General features: G+C 40.6%; 1 protein-coding gene across 3 annotated transcripts in view; it reads right to left on the bottom strand.

The window, feature by feature from the left end:
* The window catches only part of DSE (dermatan sulfate epimerase), a 34,971-nt gene extending 10,167 nt beyond the window's left edge, over positions 1-24,804 (bottom strand). Inside the window, exons 1-4 of one of the 3 annotated variants that reach the window (XM_064707924.1) lie at positions 24,782-24,804; positions 24,099-24,165; positions 11,797-12,265; positions 188-441 (exon numbers count right to left, since the gene is read on the bottom strand). In XM_064707924.1, the coding sequence (XP_064563994.1) occupies positions 188-441; positions 11,797-12,212 (670 nt within the window). In that variant the 5' untranslated portion in view covers positions 12,213-12,265; positions 24,099-24,165; positions 24,782-24,804. Of the gene's footprint in view, positions 1-187; positions 442-11,796; positions 12,266-24,098; positions 24,166-24,617; positions 24,690-24,781 lie in introns of those variants that run through there. The other 2 variants (XM_064707923.1, XM_064707925.1) reach the window with 2 other exon arrangements.
* Between the last annotated feature and the right edge of the window lie 535 nt (positions 24,805-25,339).

Genomic DNA, 25,339 nt, shown 5'->3' with positions numbered 1-25,339 from the left:
ACTTGTACATCTGCCCACAGACTTTTGCTCTATTCACTAAATAAAGTTTTACTAAGCAGCAAAAGAGTAAACCCAATAGTGCTGTACACTAAGAAGCATTTTTATCAAATCCTGAACTTTGGTGCTTAAGTGGCTGATTTGAGTTGATAGACTTTAGAAAAAAACATCCCTATGGCTCAGCACATACCTTGATTCATAAGGACCAGGCTTCCAGCCAGCAGGGCCACACAGTTGGTAGGCTGGTGGTTGTGAAGGTACTGGAAGCCCCATCCACGTCGGTATGATGTTTCGTACATGTATCCCGAGGCATTGGCAATTACTTCAAGAAATCTCTCCTGTTGAATCTTGCTAAGGTAGCTGTACAAGAAGTCATAAGCAGTGGCAAAACCAACCAAGGAGTGAGCAAGAGGGACTTCATCCCAGGGGGCATCCTTCACTAGCCTGTCAAAAAATAAAGACAACAATTAATTGAGTTTCACCTCCTTAGCTTTCCCCCTTACTCTACTGTGATATGTATATGACTTTAAGTCTCCCAAGTCAGATGATTCCTGTTGAATTTTAACACAGTAATAAGCTACTTACCAAGTCTCTAAACTATTTTTCCCATCCTAAGTATGGACAGCATTAATCTTCAAAGCTCAAAAACTTTTTTATAAAGATTAAGTTGCTAAATGTTTGAAAAATGCTTGAAATATTCTGGGTTTTGCTAGGAGAAAGGCAGAATACTTTTTCTATTTCTATTGTACAGAAATAGAATCTATTTGTCTGAAGAAAGCTTAATATAATTTTTGATAAAGTAATATGCCATGGTTTATACTCCTCCAACCTCCTGTAACAGATCTTTTTTCTTTTCCAAAGGAGTCAGTTGATGACAAATGGTGCCTATGAGACAAAAGCTGTCTTTACAGCAAGTATAATAAAACAACTCACTACACTGTTTTTTCATCTCCCAAATGCATTCAAGGACAGAAGCAGAGAAGAGGAAACTGTTTTACTACAGCTTGAATTAACATTCTTAATAAACACTGGGTTTTTGTAATTATAAGAAAGAAAAGAGGTAAAATGCTGTCAATACTCAAATTATTTTCTATGAACTACTGGCTTGTGTCCCATGATTACACTGAACTTAGAAAAACAGTACATTTTTACCAAGCAAATTCATAATATAGGTGGTATGCTGGTATGGAGAAAATATTCCTGTTAAATCAAGCATACATTGTGTATCAATGACTTTAATTCTGCAGTACTTACAGTACGTCCAGCCCATGGTTCTACAGAAAAGAAAATGTGAAGGAATACATAATGAAAGTAAACTCCTATGAACTGAAAAATCATCAGTTGCTTTCATGCTTTCATGCTCTCCTCTTTCACTTTTTTTGCAATCTATTTTTTATTACAGAAATGAATTAAAATTGTTGAGATGAGTGTCCTACTGCAATCAGTAGAAATGATGCTGTGCTCCTGAAGGCACACACATTCCAGTTTCAACTATTTTATGACTCGACAAATATGATTTCATCTTCATTTGTGTAAGCAGCAGTGTGAAGAGATGAGAAAAAAAATCCCCAAAGAGTAAGATAAAACAAAAGAAGTTCTGCTGCAGAAGCATTTATTGGCATTCCAAATGCATTAATACAGCATGTAAAAATTATGAGCATCACTCTAAGGTGCTGCAATGATGGTAAAAGATATCATGTGCAAGTAAAAAAAAAAAAAAGACCTTTAATTTTTATTTCAGCATATTTAAATCACTGGAAGAACTCAAGTTTGGCACATTCATACTGTCATGTAAAGAAACTATCTGTATGCTTTTTGATCAGATGAATTTCTTATCAACAGTTTTAACTGTTCACCTTCTCTCAGCTTTGATTCCATATTCTGCTTGCAGTAAAGCTAAACATTCTTTTTTCCTTTTTTTAAAATGAAATATTTGTCTTACAGATTTAAATTAAATACACCAACCTGAGTTATCAGGTTATTTGTCAATGTCAATTAATTCTCTATTTCTGCTTTTACATCTTTCCTTATATTTGACAGAGCTATTAAAATGCTGTTGATCCTATACATAAAACTAAAGTTATATTCTATGACAACTATATGCAACACTCTGGCACCATGATTCCTTTCAGGAATCCTTTGACACAGAAAAATTCCTTTCATCAGCTATATCATGAATTCTAATTTCCAAGGTATTTTTAGTCTCATTAAACCTTTGCATATTCAGAAATCAGAGTTCAAACAGGTACAGGGAATTTCACTTTAAAGGCATCTGCTTGGAACAATTACAAAGACTTTGAGGCTAAACTATACATTAGGGTGGAAGAAACGTGGAATGAAAGAATTTGAGCTAATTAAAAAAATTTAATTCTAAGTTCGGTATCTTTTTAACAACACACAAGCTCCTAATTAGATTCTGCTTAAACCTATTGTGCCGAAACCTGATCTTTACCTGACTAAATTTAAAATGGGATTTGTCAGTGGAACTGATTTATTGTAACCTTCACTGTTAAGGTGTATGCTAACTTTATGTTTAGTTTCTAACAGAGTACCACATCAAATTCTACAGTGTAAGAGCATATAATAGTTTCCATGACACTGCTTCTGACAAAATAGAAAGCAGTCTTCTACATGGGAGGTGATAAATTGAGAAGTTATAACTGCATTTAGGCTCCTAATCTCTTCAGGAAAGAAATAAAAACAACAACAACAACAAAAACCCCAAACAAACCCCCCAGCCTTTCTGTGTAAAAACCTTTATGTTAGGCACTCTTATCATAAATACTGACACAGTTACCCAGCTTGGGTTAGACAAGCAATTTTGTCATAACACTCCTCAAACTGCACTTCTGTACAGTTAAGTCTTGTATAAAATTTCACAGAGGAGATTCACACAAGTAATAGGAAAAAACAAAGATGACAATTTAAAGATCCTTATTTCTAAATACATAAACCCACAGTCAACATCTGTTCTTAAGGTGAAGCTCTTTTGAAGAAACAACTCTTTAGCTGCTATAAATCAGTGCTACTCCCCTTAACTTACTGTCAAGGGAACCAAGCAATGTACACCAAACGTGGAAAATTATTCACAAGAAGAATGATCAAGTAGCAAACATTACATGGATTTGTATCTAAATGATGTTCTCATTTTTCAAATGCATCTCTCAGTGTCAGACCTGCTAAATAGCCTGACTGATAAACTGGGGGAAAGCACAGAGCCACAGGTGTGCACTGAATGCAAACGAATAAAGTGTTTTCAGGGCTAACTATTAACTACTAAGAAAAGTGGGATGTATTTATACAAAGATAGATAAAAACAAGCCCACACTTTGCCCTGTACAACAAGCTATTTTCTAAGCTACTCAAGACTAAAACTGAACATCAGTATGAACTTCACCTTCACAATTACTGTGCCTGATGACAGCAAGTAACCTCTACCTCAAGGCTGCATTAGCCTTGTCAGCCTTTAAAGGCATCACATCTTACAAAAGCAAAAAAACAAATCCAAAGTAAACAAAAATAATCTACAATAGGTTCTTTTATACAGAACAGCTACTTAGTTGCAAACATATGAACTTTGAGCACAGGCAAATGTTTAAAAATTCTAAAATATATTTTAAATTCTAAAAGATAAAGGCACCCCTACAGTACCTTTTTGCACTTATATACCTGTATCTGTAGGTATAGGTATATTTGGAAGAGGCGCCTATCTGGAAACTTGAGAAGGTTATGTAAGAGGAAAAAGTGCTGAACAGGTTTGCTACCTCATGATCAAACTCCATAAACATCCAAAGCCATATGCATTGTTCTGCACAAAAATCTGCTGTCTGCACAAATCCTGTGAATGGCACAGGATAAATACATGCCTGGGGTGTTCTTTAAATTTCTGTTCATCTGTATCCTATAAAATATGTTTGTTACATTTAGAGTTTGATATGAATCCTCCATGAAGAAACTGGAGAAATAGAGAGATCATGGATAAGGCTGGAATTATGGATAAGTAGAATGGTTTTCCTACATGTGTTGAGAATTTTAGCATGCTGCAATGTGGTTTATCTGTTTTAGATTTGCCACCTTCTGCAATGAACAATGAATATGAAGAGGGGGATTAAGACCCTGTTTTCCACTGATCAGTTGATAGCACTGCATTTCTTCTATGCATACACAGCACCTTCATTAAATGCAATTCCAAACTCTAAATAAGTACACCATTTGCATAAAATTTTGGATGGAAAGTAAAAATCACTATCACCAACAAAGCCAAGATCACTACGACCTCTCTATTCCTTGACAACATTCCTGATGCTACTACTGCCTCTTCTCTCAGTAGAAATGTGTTTCTTTAATATCTCACTATTCACTACCAAGTAACTACTTCCTTTCTGAAAGCAGGGTCACCTGGGTTGGGGCATCCCAGACATGAGTACAGACTGGGAGAAGAATTCACTGAGAACAGCCCTACAAAGGTGGATTTTGGGGTTCAGGTGGATGAAAAGCTGGACATGATCCAGTGATGTGCACCTGTAGCACAGGACGCCAGTTGTTCTGAGCTCAGCAAAAGCAGCATGGCCAGCCAGCAGGGGAGGGCCTTTGCTCCTCCACTCTACCCTGGTGAGACCCCACCTGCAGTGGTGCAAACTTCTCTGGGCTCCTCAGGAGGACACGGAAGGACGTGGACCTGCTGGAGCAAGTCCAGAGGAAGCCAGAATGATGCTCAGATGGCTGGAGCACCTCTCCTGTGCAGACAGGCTGAGAGAGATAGGGTTGTTCAGCCTGGAAATCTCCAGGGAGACATTACAGAAACCTTCTAGTGCCTAAAGGGGGACACAGGAAAAAGAGGGGTTTTGCATGGGCAGATAATGATAAGACATAGGGGAATGGTTTTATACTAAAAAAGGAGATTAAGAGTTATGAAGAAACTCTTGACTGTGAGGGTGGTGAGGCACTGGCACAGGTTGCCCAGAGAAGTTGTGGATGCCCCAAATCTGGAAGTGCTCAAGGAAGTGCTTGGCTGGATGGGGCTTTCAGCAACGTTGCCTAGTCCAAGTTGTTCCTGCCCAGAGCAGGGGTTTGGGAACGGGAGGATCTCTAATGTCCCTTCCAACGCAAACCATTCTGTTTCTACAATTCTATTAGCATTTCTCTCAGAAATACAAGCCAAGAGGGAAAAACCACTACATGGCCAGTTCAAGGCAGGATTTAAATCAAACTCTGTTGCTCAAGTGAGTTCCTTGATCATGACCTGTGGGCTGTTTAGATTCATCTTTCCTTCACTGTGTATCCAGTTCTTAAAAACAAACTGAAGTAAATAGGAAAATAACCCTCTTTAATCTGAGATATAGAATACCCTTCCAAGCAGTGTGAGATTGATTTTTGGCCTCTAGGTCAACAACTAACATGGTATCAGTGCATGCAAAATGAAGAATTAAGCACATCCTGACACACGCATTACACAAGTAATCGACATCCTGAATTTTAATGCTCCAAACTTTCCCATGCCAAATCACTGCAGAGTAACTCCTGGAGGAGGAAATTAAAGGAAGGATGCCAGTATTAACTCCTCAGTACAGAAATTCTCAATCTCACTAGGTGCGTGCAAAGGAAACCAGTGAGAACTCTCTCCTAATGGCTTAGAGGTGAAAATTAGTTCTAAGACAGCCCTGTAGTGCATTTTGATGCCATCTACCTCAGATATTGGTACCCAGCTGTGAGCATGGCTGAGTTTAATGCACACAAGATGTCAAGTGTGGATGCAAACGAGGCATGCAATGGGGCCAAGTGCCCTCTTGATTGCTTGTGCAGTTGTACAGTCTTCCCAATGCAACAGGCAATGCCTTGGCACTCTTCTTATTGTCCTGACTCACTTCTGAGGGTCTGTCCTGACCCATTCCCTATCAAGAGGGAGAACACCTTTCAAGGGCTATGAGACTACCAACATTTAGTTTATAAACCAGACCAAATCTTAAATATTTTTCTTACAAAGTCTCCAAAACAAAGTAATTTTTTTGATCAAGTGGAATATTTTCTTAATAAATGGAGCAATACTCTACAATTGTCGTTTTGGGGAGAAAAAAGAAGACTGAAAAAAACCCAACCTCTCAGATTCTACCCTTCCCACATTTTTCTGGTTGGCTGCCAAAGCAAAAACCCCATTATCTGCCCAACCTTAGTGCTTGGTCCTTTGCAAAAACAAAGAAGTTAAAAAACATACTTGAAAAACTGATGATTTATGTTTCTGGTGTCTAAGGTAAAACAGGTTTGCTTCTCTCTTTACCAGTCATGTTTCAGCAGCAGCCAATCTCACATGCTTGTGTTCATTGCAGTTCAGTTGACAGGAAAAAAGGCAAAGGAGTGGTTAAATGTAAAAGGCTACATTCATGTCAGTATGGGAAAAAAGCAACATATAGAAAGACGTTTTAAGAGCTTACTATAAAAATAGAGTTGTACTGCTTAGGTGTTATGCAGAGGAAAGTAAACTTTAGCTCCTTAAAAATCTTAATCTACTTTTTAACCTCTTTCCCTCTGTTTCCTCACAGGTCTATGATCATCATTCTGATGCTTCTAAAGCTTCTTTCTCATATTATCTCATTTTTGGCTTTGATCACAAGAGAGTCCTTCGCACACAGGGCTTGCTTTTATGATGCTTCTGTGTTGACACATTAATAAACTAGAACTGACTCTGTTTCGTTTGTTCTCAGTGTCATGTTAAGCAGACATAGAAATTTAATTATGTTACTTTTTTAGGAGATTACCTCTAGCTCTTGTTTTAGCAAATTTTTATACCAGTCATGCCACAAAGTGAGCTTCCAGTAGCTCCCACAGAACGTCAGCACCAATTTATCTTCTACACCAATTTAGATATTAACGGAGCTCTTCAAAATCCAGCTAGCTATTTAATTTCACAGACATTCACAATTTCTATTTTTAAACATTACATATGTAGAAGATAAAAACAGCATAAGGGTTTGATATTTCACTTACTAACATAATATATATTCCAGATATCAAATTCATCCTCCTACCCTCCCTTTTATTTTTTTTTTTCCTCTTTGTAGGAGACAGTGTATCAGCATCCTCCAAGCTTCTTTTATACTAACTTTTATTCCACAGTCTTACAAGTCCCCCTAAGTTTTCTTTGAATGTGATTTCTAGTTGGTTACTGGGTGTCAAACAGATGCTATAAATTTCTGGTGAAAGCACGGAGACTTGCTTTATGGCAACTTGGCATATATGAATTCATTTTAGTTAAATCATTATCCACATGTTTAATTATTTACACATATCTATTTTTACCTTGCAATCTGTATTGTTCAACATCAAGCACTATCTGGATACTAACAGCAAGGGTCCCATAGGATGCTCCAATACTTTTTAATAAGCAGTGACTAACAGAAGGCTACGTGATTGCTAGTTTATAAGAAAGCAGCAGAAAGGTCACAGATTTGTTATTCCAAAGCCTCCGGTTAGTTTCTCCTTAGTTGCTGCTATTGCCCTGGAATGTCTGCATGTGCTTGACAGTAATTATCTGCCCCGTGAAACCCACAGAATCGCTGTTAAATCCCACACCTTACTGCACATTGGTAACATACTTGTCTTTAAAAGTGGGGCATCAACTATGTGCAAAAACACCCAAAAACAAACCCACAGAAATTTCTTTCTGGCCATTGCAAATTGGAACCTCTCTCTTGCTACAAGAAGGGTGCAGAATTTGTGAACTCCCAAGGCGTTTGTTTGTAAGGTGGGCTTAGTAAAGAAGAGAGCTTTTGGCTGCTTTGTCCAAACCAGAGTCTGACTGAAGTGTTATTTCTGCACGATGTGTGACTCTGATTACATCATTCCGCTCAGCACGGGGACGGGACAAGCCAGCGGCATATGGAAAGAATCACGAGCACAGATCTCCTTGGCCAGAACGCCCTTCTGGTGGGGAGTGCTCTAGGGGCCACTCAGAGATAAAATGCCAGAAAACACATCAATATCCTCTGTTCCCTCTAAAAAAAGGAAATACGGTTGAAATATAAGGACAAACTTACCATAAGGTTTTAGACAGTATCTAGATATCCAATCCATGGAAAAATCAAGGGGGTTTATTAAATACCAGCTTTTAATTTCTACAGGCAAAACCAATAATGCTCATCTATTTCAACTAAAATATTAATGCAAGCTTGTTTGCTGTTGCTAGTCTCCACAACAGTGTCATTCCCAGATTATTTTGGGTGATTGTTATAGTTAGCTGTTACCCAGTGCCCCTCTGTTTATTTTAAAATGTAAACCTACTCTAGGATGTAGCCATTAGGGATGCTCTGCTAATGAGCAGCATGCCTGTCCACATGGGTTGTTATGACAAACGGCTCAACCTCTGTTAGTTGACACAAATGGGAACTCAGTTATGGGTGTACTTTATTATGTGACCTAAAATGACTACGTTAATAGATGAGAACGGACCAGAGCTCTTAATTACATGCCCCTTCCATGTATATATCAATTACCAGCAGACTTTCTCACAATTGTATCCTGGGATATTTGGACTATTGAAGATTCTACTAATGTAAAGAATAAATTTAAAATGTCAGTCTCCTTAGTCTCCTAGCATTCTGAAACAAATAACCACTGACATTTTAAACCATATTTCTTTTATTCAACTAGTGCATATATTAAAAACATATACTTTTGTTTTCTGGTAAGGCTTATATTTTACTCAACACTGCCACAAAAACTAGAGAAAACTCATTAAGATGAATTTTTTTTTTTAATTCTAAAGCTATTTTAGAGTCAATGCCATGACAGCAGAAGTCAAAAGAAATCCAGATTATACTGCTGAAAGAATTAATCTGTCAGTGCCAGATTTAACTTTCCAACATGTTGATGAATCTGTCAGTGACAAAAAAGATATATTTTTCCAGAAATTTTACATGTCAGTCTTGGCACCTACATTAATGAGGAGGTCTAAGGAGAGGCCCCATTTTACTTACCTTATGGATACCTCTTTGGAAAAGCCCTCTTTCCTGATGAAATAAAATGTTATGGCAGAGGGCCCTCCTAACATGCAAGGCTCCAAAGTCAGGCAACACCAAGACCCCTCCTTCTTTTCACCCTCCTGATCAGAAGACATGTGCCCTCAAATTATTTAATAAGGACAATAATCATAATATATCATACAGAACGGTATTTTCCCAAAGTCTGAGGAAAACTAAACATGCCTAGACAGACTGGACAAAAAATTCCACCACTCTGACACTGCCAGAACAGCTGATATAACTGCCATAACTCGTATTTATCATGTTTATTCTCCTAGTCTTATCCTAAGTGGAGAAGTACGTGCAGTAACCTTTTCTGGTACTTTTAAATTGAGTTTCTTAGGACAAACAGATTTACATAATCTGCCAGCCCAGTCCTTCAGCCTCTCTAATCCAGCCTATTTGAGCAAAGCCAGACAGTGCAGTACAGCCTCAGAGATGTCACATTCCTACTTTTCTGAAAACCACTGTTGGACAAGGGAGAAAGATCCGTATTACTGCCACCACTGATGGGGCTACAGTATAAACTCCATGCTGACAGCATTCAGACATAAGTTCTCAGGGGGAAAACAAAAATGGAAACCAGATCCATGTTTCTGCCACAGCATTTGAGGAGCTGGCCAGCTGGAGGTTATACAAAGGCCAGCTTAGCCCAGCTCTATTGCCTATGTTTAAAATTTCCTCCTGCACTTTCACTAGTACTGAGCATATTGCAGCCACTTCTTTTGCCAAACAGAGAACCCTGATTAAACCTTGATTGATTTCTGAATGGGATGTCTACACCAGAAGGGAAAGATGGGAAAAGCATGGTTTTTCTTTCAACAAGGTAATGCAAGATACTTGCTTGAGAAAAAACAGTACTTGGAGGCAAGTAAATAACATCAAAGCCAAGTGGAAATGGGATATCTGCTTGGTTCTGATTGGTATCTGGTCTGCTGAGACAAGGGAGAGCATTATAACAAAGGACAGAACAACCACAATTAATCCAGGGCAGGAATCACAGGACATAAGGAACTTAAATATTGAGACAGAGAGTAAGATGTAGGAAACTGAAAGAAACAGACACAAACAAGTCCTCCTACTCAAAATAATGCTTCCCCCTCTTTCTTATTTCATTAAAACAGATGGCCATGTAACTACAGCCTTCCCAAAACAAGTTAAGAAAGTGTGTGAACAATGAAACTAAGGAGGACGGTGTTGACTTTGGAGCAGTCTGTCTCCTATTGGAGATGGTCACATATCCTTGGATTCACCTCTGTAAGCTATATCCCTCTGTCAGTGTGCCAAGAGAAAGTGTCTCCACACTGTCTCCAGAGCTAACACTGAAGCTTTGCATTGCTATGCTTCAGTGGAAGATTTTGGAAATTACCACCACTGTTGAGACAATATTTTCCTTCCTAAATCCCATGTCCTGTCTTCTGTGACATGCAAGCAATATATGGACAGTGTGTCCCTGCTGTCTCCCATCACTTCTTTTGCTCTAGCTCATGTATTTCTAGCTCATGCATTCACCATTTTAATCCTTATTGCAGGGGAACCCAAACACTATCATGGCTTTTCAATAATGTCCATCAGGAGGATAGAGATCCCAAATTCTAGCTCAAATCCAGCATTATTCCAGTGATGGCCCATGGAATGATAACATTTATAGGATACTACTAGTTGGTTACCAGAGGGTAAGGAATAGTAGTTTGAGCAATGAACACTGCTTGAACAGCTGATGCTTCTCCTCCTGTGCTGACTTGAATCTTGACTCACACTTCTGCCGAGCTGCTGTCACCACAGAGCTGTAGGAAGGGAGCCATGCCCCATCCAGCCCTATCTCGCTGCCCTGGGCAGATGCCACCCTCCTGGCAAAGCCCACATTCCCAACCTCTGACCTATCCACAGTGATAGCAATCCTGGACCATTGTCTGCAAGGTGTGCCAAGTGGCAGCTGCTGCAGGGATGTAGGGGAAATGCATCTGCCTGAGCAAAAAGAGGAGATAAATTGCAGGTGGGTATGAAAAGCAGGAGACCTTGGGGTCTCAACTCTAGAATCACTCTTATAGTGAGAACATTAACTTCTGTTCCCATAGAAAGAATGTGGCACAGAGAAGACAGAGCAACTTGTAGGGATGACAACTCAAATCCAAGTGAAGTTAATCCAGAAGTGGTCATCAAAATACCAGTTACTCAGGCATTTCCAGTAATCAGATAGACAATGATCATGTCCTAGTATATCTTAAGGAGAGGCCCAAGAACCATGCTGCCAAACGAAGCTGCCAGCCTGAACTAAAGCTCAGATGGATGTTAGAGCAGACTGCAGAAGCCCAAGAGTGTCATTTTTACCTACACCCAATTATAACTTTTTCATAGGTCCCCCTTTCCTGTATTCTTCCTAAAGAAGAACTAGTACCCAAAAGATATGTATGGAGCTGGAGGAAAAAAAAAATTTAGAAGTAACACTTTTAGCACCTCTTGCTACAAAACAGATGTGAAACTCTTCCTTCTGATTTAGAGTGGGTTTAGATTACTTCTGTTTTTTTACCACAAACAGGGTGGTGCATAAAGAATCATGTTCCTTTCAGCATCAACTTTCAAGAAGAGAAGTCCAGTGATGGTGAAAAGCTGCATGTCACTGCTGGTCCCAACAGGGGTAAATGCATTCGTCAAGTTAGTCACTGTTAAAATGAACATTAGTACAACAGAAATAATTTAAGTGATTCACTTATACACTCACTCCTCCAAGTGTAAGCAGTTTATACAGTAAGAATAACTTTTAAAAAAAAAGACAAAAATCTACCAACTAGGCTGAGCTGCCATCCTCTCCATGTAATCCTTAGCCATGTTGATGGCCTCCATGTTTTCAGGGAAGAGCACACAAAACATTGCCAGGGCCCCGAGGTTGTTGCCATAAATTTCATTCCAGCGAGCGCTGAACTCCTTTGGGTCCCAGGGAGGAAGGTACTCCAGGGGATTTGACAGCATGGTTTGCACTGCTTCCATCAGCCGAGCCGCAATGTGCTGGTGCGTGGTGCTGGCCTGGAGCCGCAGGGTCTCCACGTCCCCCTTGGAGAAGTAGAGCATGGGATAGCTGTCATAGTTGGCGTTGACAAAAGGAACCATCGTGTCTTGGTCCTCCCTGGCGCCGCAGGCAAAGGCGAAGCAAACCGCGTGTATGAAAAACACACTTGGGGCTCCCCGTGTGTGAGTCCTCATTGTGGCATCAGATCTCCAGGTCTCAATGGCAGCCAAACCATCTTTGAAATGTCCTGTGGTAGACGGACATGAAAGAACGAGTTAGAAAATGAATCTGTGAGATGCTACCATTCAGGAAATATAATTCTACCTAAAGAACCCCATGTATTCTCCAGGTGACTTTCAAATCATATCTACTTGAATACATCAGAGGAAACATCTAAACAGCAATTCACCCAAGAGAAACAACACTTTGAAGAAAGCCCCTTCTTTCCCACACCTTGCCCTCTGGTAGCTGATACCAGCTGAAGGGACACAACAACAGCTCTTGTACTTGAGATTTGGAATCATTGCAACGGTGCCTAATACGAAGCAGCGCTGACTGCACTGGCAAGGGGAGCAGGGTGGGAAGGGAGGAGGCAGGGAGAGAGCCAGGAAACTGGCGGCAGCCAGGCCTGCGTGCTGCCTTGGCTGATGTTAGCAGCTGGAGAGAGGGAAAGATGAGGAATGCTGGAGGTTTGCGCCGGGGTCACTTTATACAGGGCTCAAGGCCTCCGGTTCTGACACGTCCTCATTTTAAAAAAAGAAAAGAGCAAGCCAGGAGTCAAAAAGGGAAACAGTAAGTGGTAGAGTCTTAGAAAAACAGCTGAAATACTTTGCCTTCCAGGCATTTAGGGGTTTGCATTATTAGTATTTTTTTCCAAAGGGCTTTCCATTTTACATGTGGAGATTTATTGCCAGTTACCAAGAAGGCTGAACATTGTATTAAAATGCATATTCTTCTATGTACATTATTTCTTGAAATGTGCTCAAATGAGAAATCTATGCAGAGGCAAATGCAATTTAAACATAGTAAGTTACTTTGTAGAAATTACCAACTATCTGGCCTAAAGTCACAGATAAAACATGGTCAAGATCCCCCTGAGGAAAGCCAGCAAATTCCTAGAATTCTTACGAGGGAAAAGGTTATGGAAAGCAGGCTCAAGTGAGACAGTTTTATGTAAATAATGAACAGTAGTTTTCAATTATTAAAAGGAGAAATAGAAGGAAAGAAAACCTAAAAACAGATACTTTTTTTTTTCTCCCATGGAAAATCAGCTTCATAGGATTCAGTCATAAAACTTGTAGGAAGTTGAAGTACAAAGCAACCTTTTACTTCTCCCCACAGGTCCCTATTCCATAGCCAAAATTTTCTAATAGAAGCTGAGACTGCTAAAACCTTAGAGACCCACATCCTGTTTCAACAGTCATTTATATGAGAAAACTTTGACAGACAAGGACCCTTCATGACTACTGGGTGCCCAGACCCTCTAGATTTTTGTGCTCAGATCCTAAAATTAACTTGTGAGCAAATCTCTTTGGCCGTGAAATACATAATTTCTTGTGAATTTGTACCTACAAATAATACTGTACCCTGTAACTGCTTAAATTTATCTATTACAGTGAGCAGCATAATTGTTTAAACAGTGTAAGGGAAGATGACATTTTCATAGTATTTTAATGCATTTTGCAAGTACATTTTGCCCTGTTTTGGAAGTAAACCAGTTGCTACAGGACACATTATCACAGGCTGGTTTATTTGGTAACACTTTTACTGTATCTACAGAGTCTCTTACCACATACACACATACAAAAAGACACATGCACCACAAATTATCCAGACCTACTCAAAACTACTTGTATTCTTCTCTATGCTGAAGGAAACTATACAACAATATATTTTGAGAGGAAGGAGGTAAAAACCAGCCAAAGCAATACATTATGGTTGAAACATGATGTATTTTTTTTAATTGATGAAAAAATTGCTTTGTCATAATAATAAAAAAACCCACTACAGTTTTTTTAAAGTCTCTGTGATCCTTAGAACTGTGGGCAGAGGAAAGAACCTAAAAAATACCTCAAAAAAAGCCAAAAATGCCTATAGCTTTTTCTGTGTTAACCATTTATTGAAAAAACCTTCCTGGTTCACACAAGCAGAAAAAAAAAACCCAGCTAGCAGTAAGGACTTCATACATTCTCTCCTTTGGCTTGATTTCTGTAAGTGTTCTGCACATCAGTGACAATTAAGAACATACATAAATTTAGGGATGGTTTTAAGAGCTCCCTAAATTAAGTTATTTCTGACCAACGATTAGGGAATATACAGTAAAGTTTCCCAGAACTCCTTTGCAAATCTGAACACACATTTCCCAGCATTACACCATCACCAAACACATCCAGTGTTGCCAAAAAGTCATAGTCTGTACTCTTAGGTATTCAGTAGCCTCCCACATTTTCACCCTTTATTCATGTGCACATTTCACTGAGAAAGTAAACCCTTTTTTTTACCTTTACATGAGGAGGAACCACTGCACCACATTCTTTAGGCTAACAACAGAATAACTGAAAACAAACCTATTCATTTATGTATATTTATTCAGAGTCATGATCTGGAAGAAAGTCAATGGCAGTGGCAAAAGCAGGAACACAAAATCATTTGTTCTTGGTTAAATTATACTGGCACCCGTCCTATGATAAGAAGACTAACTCAGCAGCCACAGCTCACTAAGGACAGTGAGCCCTGTCCCACAACCTAGCAGGGCTCAGCCTGGTGTGACTGAAGGATGGCAGGAGGCAGCTGGAAGGGAGTGCACCTTCCTTTCCATGCAATCCTCTGAACCCTGGATATCAGCATAGCTTAGGTAGAGCTGGATCTGTGCAGATAGCCATCCACATAAGCTCCAGCTTACCAGTTGTGAGTGAACTTGTTACAATTTTTTTGTACTTTGCCTGATACACAGGGCTTGAAAGAATTGGGAGTCTGGGCCTTCTGATCATTTAATGTGCACTCACAATACCATTTTTTAAAGCTAAAGGAATTTCTTACTCTCATATTACACTGCATCATTACCAGTCACATCTTCCAAGAAAAACTTCACCAAGCAACTCAACCTTTTCTGAAAACGAGGGGATTTTATTCCTTGAGGAAACCATGATCTGACAAAGTATTAAAAATTAAAAGGAGAATGAAGGATGCTTGCCCATGAAAGAAAATCATATTATCCAGTATGCTTTGAATGTGTTGTCATTTAGTTGTTGATTGAAAGGGTACTTTGCATGATTTCAACTCCACTGCCAGCAGAAACAAACAGTAAAAAACATCAATTATTGCAGAAAAAAAACCCCAACAGAGATTAAATCTTAACAATTTTAGTTCTCCCCATCTGCATCAACATGTAGATGTTCAGCTGTAGGAAAAGAAAAAAAAAGTATTGTAAAACTGAAACAACTAATTAAACTAAACATTAGTTTACACAGATAACTTTACCAAATAAACTATTTAAAATAAAAGAGAGACCTATTTACTCCTGCCACATGAGCACAGAAGCGTCACTCCATCGGTGAGAGCAGAGGAGTGAAGGAGGGGCAGAGGAGGAGGGAGAGGAAATGATGGCACTGCTAGGATCACCAGCTTGCACAGCTGTCCTTGAAGCAATCTGACCTTCTTGTGGGTGATTAAAAACAGGTAAGGAGCCATGGTTTTCTGTAGTATCACTTCTGAAGAGCCACTCTGCTTTGTAGCTGCTTTTACTTGGGACCAAACTTGTGACACTTCTTAAAAAGCAGAAGCTGCAGGTGTCTCTGCTGGCATCTCCCATGCTAGCCATGACCCATCTCTGACATGGGCACCTTGTCAATATTTACAGGCAGGAACAAAAAAGGTGGGATTTCAGGTGACTAAAACTTCCACGAAACTGAGGCATTACAACACCACAGATTATTCAGGTTTCTGAATAAAAGATCTTCCCAAAGCCCAGAACTGGGACACATGAACACATCAGACTCTGTCTTCTTTTGGGAAACTACTATTTTCCACAAAGGCTACAGTTCTTATTATGGTTACCTGAGATACCTGATAAACAAATGTTTGCCTAAGAAATGTGTTCAAATATTTAAACGAAAATCTGTTCCACCATCCTGATGAAAATCAAATCATCAGGTTCAGTGCCCAAACTTTTACCTTAATAAATGACCTCCGAGTCAGCATGGATGTAAATTTCATCATTTCTTTGCACTTCATAAATTATTGACAGTGAAAACGAACATTTTTTACTCCATTTTTTTCAATGCTTGTAATATTATAACACGCAGTTTCATTCTAAACAGTGTCATTACAGTTTTGCTACAAATTGCATCACAAGAACCGGCATTAAAACTAAAATAAGCAATTTTAGAACCCAGCACTAGAACAGGTAAGAAAGTCAAAGGTATTTCAACAAGAAATGGTCAATCACCAGAAACAGATGCTGTCCTATCAAAACTGTGAAATTATTGGATAACATTGCAATGAGAGGTGTGTGGAATATTGTTCCATTAAATGGAGAGGGATGTGCAACTGCCAAAATGTAACACAAGAAGCAGTAGGTTAGATCACAGCAGAGAAAAGCAAACTTCTGTAGGATCTCTTTTTTTTTGCACTTGGTCCAAATATCTGAAATATCTTTTCACGCACATTGCAATTGACTTTGTTGCTGATGAGAGATGCAGAATCTACAACATGGAATATTATCAGTTGGAATTTTTTGGCAACATTATTTAATGCTGGAATTCTAAAATCATGCCAGTTAAGTACATCAACTGAAGAGCTTGAAGCAATCTGATTTTTTGTTCAACAAAGTCAGTTTCATCACCAATCTAAATATTTTGCAAACATATTTAAGAATGGGAGAGCAATTCAGTCTTCTAACTGAATGCAAGGACATTCTGGTACTAAAGAATGCAAGATAAGTCCATGAAAACAGAGAGGTGAAAGGGTCAATGGAGACTAATTCCCATATATATATTGTCACTTGGTTCCAGAGAACCATATCCAATACAGCATAATTGGGTGCATGATGGGGCAGAACCAATAAAACTATAAACTTATCTTTGTGCTGTAATAATCACAATCAATCTGTTGACTGAAGTCCCATGCTGGATAGCTTCTACATCAACAAGCAGTACTGTTGAGACCCTTCCAAAGCAGGACACCAGGGTCGGGAACTCCCACGTCCCAAGAGACAGGAGCAGCCAGAAGTCCTTCACCCACCTTTTGACTGGTGAGCTAAAACCAGTGACTTTACGGCTCTCCAATAAAAACACTGGAAAGGTGTAAAAATCACTGCTTAAAACTTGAAAAACACCTATTACAACCTTAACCACCAGGGGACATGACTTCATTTCTTCCTCTGTTTTTTTCACTATGAAAAACATGCTACAATTATATAATTTCAAAGGTATTTCAAAATTTAAATACAGAAATCCCAAAAATAATTCAGAATTACATCTGCCATAAATAAAGCACAGCTCAGGTACCCAGGTGTTAGTACTGCACTTGTTCTGAAATGATTGGAAATACCTTGAAAGAAGTTTGTATCAGCTTTTATGTCTGACTAACAGCTGTGCTATGAAAATCCCAATGGCAACCAGAAACAGCCAGTTCCTATAGGGATTATCAGTATATGCCATCTTGTCAGCAGTCAAGATTTAAACTTGTGTCTGTCCTTTGATCTAACACAAAATTAAATGGATCTGTGTAGAGCAGTACACAGCTTTGTCAGACCATAATTCCAGGAGAATGGAGGGTTGCACTCATTCTCCACCATGCTACAGGTAAGACAGCAACTGCAAAATATTTTTATAAGTTCATAGTAGGATCTGTAAGACATCTGTGATGGAAGTTTCATGTGTTCATTCCTTCCAGGTAAAAGCTTATTTGTCTATTTTATCACAGTACATATAAATTAACAGAGCGTGCACACACATACACATAATCTTCTCTCTGCCTCAAGTGAAAACATGATTTAAATAGTCTGCATGTCCAAACCATAATCTGTGAATTTAGAATTTCCTTCTATTTTACAATTTATCCTCCTGTATAAAATGCTTTTTAATTTTTTGGTTGCATTAATACTACTATTCCTAACCCTTACTAGGATCTTTTATTCCATATCTGTAGAATGACTAAAGAAGTAATTTTGACATCTAGAATCTTGCAGATAATCATTCCCAACCAGTGCAGACATGCCTGTAAAGGCATCCACATTCAGTGAATGAAAGCCCAATCACTTTTACCACTGAAGGCTTAAAACAATAAGCTACGAGAGAAAGATTCCTTCTAGAACACCAGCACTGTATCCTGTGCTGTGCTGACATAATTTTAAAAGGCCATTTCATTAAAATTAGGTTTTGTTTTTTACTTTAGAAGTGTTTTCACAGATGTTAACACTATAGGAAGGCAGTTTGAGAATTTTCATCTAGGCCAAGAGGATATACTCCCTACCTTTGCTCCATTAATGTCCCAGAAGCCAAGCAAATCCACGTGTTACACTATTACAGCACGTGGGGCACTTCTGGGGTGTAGGGCCATGACAGTAAGAGGCACTTCAGAACACAGAACAAAGGCTCCTGCACAATCTGGGTGGTGACACAATATTCCTTTGGCAAGGACTGAGAAATAACTCATCTTCCTGGCCCTGGCAAAGAGGCCCACTTGGGTCAGTAAGGCTGTGAACCCTTTGGAGTTAGGGATCAGGAATGATGTTTAGGGTTTCCTCTGAGAGCAGCCCACAGCCCTAAGGCACAACCACCCACCACAAGAAGGGAGCAAGGGAACAGAATGCCTCTTCTGGAGAGAACAGAATGCCAGGCTGGAGCCTCTGTGTGGATCAGTGGTACAGCCATGGAGCGCAGGAGGAACTGGAAAAACTTCACATGGCAATGGCAATGCCCAGGAGGCACAAATAAAGGACAGGAAAAAATAATCCTACATGCAAAAGGGGAAAGCCAATTTACTGCTGCCAGAATTCCTCCTTGTGCCTAACACGCCCCAGGGAATTGCATGCCATCCATCTTCCCTCACTTCTGAGGAGGCTGATTACAACACCAGAAACTTCTGATACCACAACAAGTGTTTTAATTTCAGACTTTAACTTTTATCCTCTTTCCAACTAACTCTACTTTGCTAGCCTTGACCTTTACTCTTCCAAATACTTGCAAATGTTTTAAGCCTCCTTATTTGTTGTTCTTGATCACCATGTATAATTAACAGTTTCAATATTCCCTTATTGTTTTAATTGTCCTTCATTTGATTCTCTTCAACATGTTGTAAACAAATGATGCCATTCTGCTGGAGTGTTACAAAACCAGTTCTCACTCTCTGTATCTAAAACTACAAACTTGAGTAGCTTAAGATATTATTTGTTATTTGTAAAGCATTTCCACAGAACTTCATATTATTACACAGGAATTCTAAAATGCATCATATCCTTCAGTTGCTATGGGATCAAAACTCATTTTAACTATGCTTCCATATCCTGTTTATGACGCAGTGTTGCACACAAAACTATATTAATACTTTATTGTTATTTTCATGTGATGGTTTTGGCTAGGGTAAAGTTAATTTTCTTCATAGTACCTGGTAGAGGCTATGTTTTGGATTTGTGCTGGAAACAGTGCTGATAATTGAGGGATGTTTTAGTTACTGCTGAGCAACATTTATACAGTGAAGAATTTTTCTGTCTCTCCCCCACCCCACCAGCAAGGGGGCTGAGGATGCACAAGGAGCTGGGAGGGGACAGTTGGGACAGCTGATCCCAACTGACCACAGGGATATTCCATAACATAAGAAGTCATGCTCAGCATACAATATTGAGAAAGAAGGAGAAAGAGAGAAGAGTTCAGAGTTGTGGCATTTGTCTTCCCTAGTAGCCATTCCATGTGATGGAGCCTGGGGATGTGCTTTCCTGGGGATGTCAGAACACCTGCCTACCCCCAGGAAGGGGTCAATGAATTCTGTTTTGTGTGGCTTTTATCTATTATACAGACTGTATCTCAATCCACAAATGTTCTCACTTTAATTCTTCCAATTATTTCCTGCAGCCAACTAAAGGGAGGGCACAAGTGGCTGTGTGGGGCTGAGTTGCCAGCTGGGATAAAACCATGGCAATCACGTAAGTTAAATTATTGTAGCGGCATAGAGGAGCACCTGCAAAGTCCAAAGATGTTGATGCTAGTCAGTTTCTGAACCTAAGGAGTTTGTAATCTAAGCAATTTAAACCAACACTTACTTTTACATTATCTACAGATAACCTCAGAGCGTGAGTATGCAGACCCCAAATCTGTACTTACACAGAAGAACTACTGGTTCATTTGTTACAGGATAAATGTCACTGTGGTTATAGACCTAAACTGTATCACCCTACCTGGTCACTGCATCTCTCTACAGATGAGTGTGTTGTTCATTGTTATTGATACAATTCTGCTGTTATGTCATTATCTAGGGTTTCTCCACAGAGAGACAGAGCATATAGCTCCTCTCTCTCTCCATAGATGTAATACACATATACCCATATGCAACTGCTTTTTTCAGGGTACAAACTGGGACAGACAATAAAATGTATTGTCCTGTAGCTGCTTCAGGGCTATTATTGTTCTCCCAGTGCTCCCCAGAATACCCTAAACAAAAGCCTTGAAAAATGTGGTCATTACATTTTCAAGGATAGAAATCCCAGCTGCAGATGGAGTTAAACAGTTCCATGGTTCCTGCAAAATTTAGTTGCTCGCAGTGTGCATGAGCAATCTGTGAGCAGGTGTCAACACAACCATTAAATTATGGGTTAATTTTGAAATTTGGAATCTTATGATCTCATTTCTGACTGTAAGTTGTGCAGGCATGGCTCTCATAGCAGAACTGAAACTGGACAGATCATTTTGGTAAAAGGTGGGATGAACCATGATTGCAAGGATATGATTAAAAGGAACATGATATCCACAGAAATACTTGCGAACAACTTTTCAAAATACTTTAACAACTCTAGCAGCCATTTGATTAGTAGACTGAAGGCGGCATACCAGGTTTATATAAAATGTTCAGAATTATTAATATTTCTGATAAAAAACCTCCACGAAATAAAAGCATAAACCAGGACAACCATGGTAAAAGAGCTTGTATGTTAAAATTACATTTCTCTTGTACTGAAATACAACACCTACCAAAGTCAAATTACCTACAATGCTTTGACCACTCTAAACAATGCTACTGCTGATTCCTCTTGTATACTCTCAGTCTAAGCAAGAGGAAAAACAGAAAGAAAGACCAAACAAAGGTAATTTCAGACTGTGTACATAATGGTCACATTGTACCTGTGCTTCCACACCTGACCATGTCCCAAGAGTGGATGAAAGTGTCATGCCAGCACCTGATGTGAGAATACACTTCCAGTGCTCTGTCCTTTGTGTGATTCCCAAAACGACCTGACCCCTTTGGTCAGCTCTCTGTTACCAGCACTTCTCTTCTGCTAAACTTTTACTGACCAAGCATTCATGAGAGAGATCTCTGGTGGCATTTGCTCAATTTCCCTTTTCCTAGCAGGCTTGTCTGCCCAGTTCTCATCCTGAGCACACAGCAGAATCTGCTCAAAGTGCATCACACAAGGGCTTGGGGGTTTACTAATGCAGCACTGTAGGACCTCACCCTATCCCAGCTGGGCTGAGAGACATCAGTACAGAGTTTACCCATATAAACAGAAAACTGGCTCAAAGGGAGTCAAATGCAGAATTATTTATACTAAACTATTTATTAGTAAATTATTTATACAAGTATGTGGCTATAGTCTTGAATGTGAAGCAGCACCATGGTTTAACAGCTTTAGGAGAATACAGTGCTGTAGCTATGCTCTTTGATCTACCTCAGCTGAATGGAGACAGCAAAGAAGGTGAGAACAGCCAGGACAAACTTGCTGCTGAGATGCTGTATTTACCAATTAAATACAATTTGCTAAAAAAAGTCATGACCTCTTTCACTCACCACACACTTGGATTACCCAGTCTAAGCAAGAAAACAATGGTTACAGAAAACTGGTTTTTTTCCTTATTTTTTAATTCCTTCAGCACCCCCCCACCCCGGCTTTATTTCTTGCAAAATATCCAGGAACAATAGCAATAGTAACTAGATTTATTTTGCTCATTGCTATAGTATGCTGTGGGTGCCAGATGTGCAAGTTTCCATACACAAACTAAGAATGTGACTGAATTTTAGTTAAGTGAGATCACTTCTAAGAGAAGGGGCACTTCAGTTTTATGGACATTTACCTCCTTATTTAACCCTAGTTTTCACTGCTCAGACTGCTGGGTACTGATGGATGTGATCATTTCTCTACCAAGATACAAACTTCCTATGTTCATTCACAACCCAACAGCTGCCTGGCGATATCAACCACTTTTTACCACCTCTGACCTAGGTTTTACTGTCATTGTCCTCGAGGAAAAGAAACGGTCCACACAGACCTCATGAGCCTTTAAAAAGTACCAAGCCAAAGATGTCACTCTAAAATCTGCTTTCAGCTACTCATTTTTACTTATAACTCTATGCTACCTATAAAAATCACATCTAACATTCGGCCAGGTAATAAAATGCATTTTCCTCACCATTGTAGTGCAGATATTTACTCAATACCTTGTTTCAATAACTAATATATACTATAATAAAAACTGAGTTTGCCTAGACAACCAAAACCTATCAACTTTTACCATAGGTAAATGGTTCAGTTTATACATTTCTTTCTTGCAACATTCTCTATAACCAAAGAACAGGTTGTAAAGGAGGCTGTATATCAATGTGTAGTGGAAAATCAGCACCAAGTGTCTCCTGAGGTCAGTGCTCACAGTAAAGAATACAGATGTGTTTAAAAGCTATTCTCATATCTTTCTCTCATACTATCTTAAGAGCACTCAGGTGTTTCTCAAGGCAATTCAAAATCATGCAAAACTTCACAACACTTCAAACAAAACAACAAAGGCAAGAACTTACTTTGAATAACAAGAAAATGACATTTTTAAAGGCCCAGTAGCCCTGCCCCATTAAAATACACTGTGGTTAGTATATTTTGGTTTCAAGTCCCAGTGAAGTTTACAGAGAGTCAAGACAATGCCAATCCAAAACTGCTACTTTGTTGATTTCCCCTAAAAACTCAACAAATTCAGGTCACTTAAAAAAACACGTATAAGTGATGAGACACAGTAAGGGAACTCTTAGTTGAAATAATACTTAGCACTTCAGTAGAACGATGTAGCCAAGGATCTACAAGTAGTTATGAAACTAATTAATTAATTAAACTTCTCAACACCCCTGTGAAGCAAGCAAGCACATTTATCTGTTTTATGAGGAAGAAAAGAGAGCCATGGGGAGGTGGAGTGACTTGCCCGAGGGTACCCAGCTAGAGTCTTTCAGAGTAATAAACAGCATCTGAATTATTGACTCCCACTGCTGCCCTTCAGCTGAATTGTTCCTTTTTTTGAAATACTCACTGAGTTATAATAATAGTTGGCATGATAAACATAATGTGGCAATATTAAGGCTGAGATTTTCTTTTTCATTGTTTAGACTACATTAAAATTTTAGTGTTATTTAAATTGCAGTTGATCTTCCTAGCGTGACCGAAAAATCTCCAGGGTTGAGCAATATTTCTTGTATTTTATTCACAGTTGTGACTACTTTTTATGTTGCTATTGCTTATGGCTAAAACCGAAGCCACTCCAACTTGAAAACACAGGAAAATATCACAGTTTTATATTGCTTCAAGAGCGAGCGACAGAAGAACAGAGAGGGTGGTGACTTTCATTCATACCAAACTGAATTTTAAGAGCTGGCCTGAGACACACCAAGGGATGATGCACCCCTTTCATGCAACACTAGCTATAGGAATTGCAGCTCGCTGCCTGGGGCTGAGAAGACTGAGCTTCCCGGGCTGACAGCTCTGGTCCCAGCTCACTTAAAACTTTCCCAATTAAAAAAAATAACGAAGAAGTGGCAGGAAGTTGCATCGGGCAAGTCGCTCTGTTCCTGTCTCTCAGCTTGCCTAGGTGCAAGACAAGGATGCTACTGCTTACCTTTCACACACACGTTTGGGAGGCTGAACTCTTCGGCGAAAGGCTCGGAGGCTGCGCGGTCCCGGTGCTGCGGAGGAGCAGAGCTGTTACCCACGGCGCCCGCAGGTGAAGCTTCGCACAGAAAGCGCCACGTCCCCCGCACGCCCGCACCTCCCCCGGGCTGCGGGCCCGTCCTGCGGTGCCCCGACAGCAGCTCCGTTCCGCCGCGGCCAGCCCAGCCGGGAAAAGCCCGTCCGTGCCCGGGGCTGCTCCAGCGGGACGCCCCGGCCCCGCCGGCACCTGGAGCCGCTCCCGCCACTGCCCTGGGCCTGGGGACCGTGTACTGGTGGCAGCGCTCGGACAGACCGTGCTTTCCAAGCGCTCCGGCCAGCGGCGCCCACGCCCCGGGAGCGCGATGGGGGCACGGGAGCGATGGAGGCGCGGGAGCGCTGCCCGCCCCGCACGGGCACTCACCGCCCGCCACCCCCGCCCCGCACGGGCACTCACCGCCCCCGGCCCCAGCCCCGCACGGGCACTCACCGCCCCCGGCCCCCACCCGGCGCCGAGCGTCCGTCAGAAAGTTTCTCCTCCGCAGCCCCGGGGGACGGAGCGGGGAGGGGGGTGAGGGGTGCGTTTTTCAGCGCAGGAAGAAAGTGACTCCCCCCTCCCGCTCCACCTCCCGCTTCCCCGCCCTCCTTCCGTACCTCTCCCCGTCCTCCTCCTCCTCCTCCCGCCGCCGCTCCGCCGGCCCCTCACGCCATGGCGGCCCGGCGCGCTGGAGCCCGCCCCGCCGCTGCCCCGGCCCGGCCCGGGCGCTCCGCTCGCTCCGAGTGTGCCCCCGTGTTTGTTTATCCCTGGCGCGCACACGGCTTTCCTCCCCCGCCCGTTCCTCCCCGGCTCGAACTTCACGGAAATGCCCTAATTCTCCCTTTTGGAGGGAGGGCTCGTTTCTCCGCAGGGAATGTTTTGGTTCCAACACCAGAAGATTCCCTGGAGCTTGAGAGTACGGCGGCGGTACCACGGGGCGGGCAGGGTGGCTGTGGAGGTGACAGCATCCCCGGTGTCCCATTCATATTCATTGTCCATCCCTGCTGCTGTCACCATGCTGCATGACAGGAATAAGACCTCCCATCCAAAAGTCCCCTCAAGCCAGCCAAGAAACAAAAAGCCGATTTGTCAATCTGCTCTTGTAAGTATGGTGTGGCTACTTACATTAACGCTTCCCATGTAAAAGAAGAAAAAAATAAAAGTGAAACGCCGTG

This window comes from Zonotrichia leucophrys, chromosome 3, assembly GCF_028769735.1.
Source record: "Zonotrichia leucophrys gambelii isolate GWCS_2022_RI chromosome 3, RI_Zleu_2.0, whole genome shotgun sequence".
NCBI classification, from domain to species: Eukaryota; Metazoa; Chordata; class Aves; order Passeriformes; family Passerellidae; genus Zonotrichia; species Zonotrichia leucophrys.
Note: the sequence above shows the minus strand (reverse complement) of the source record. Positions and strands in the feature narration are given on the sequence as shown.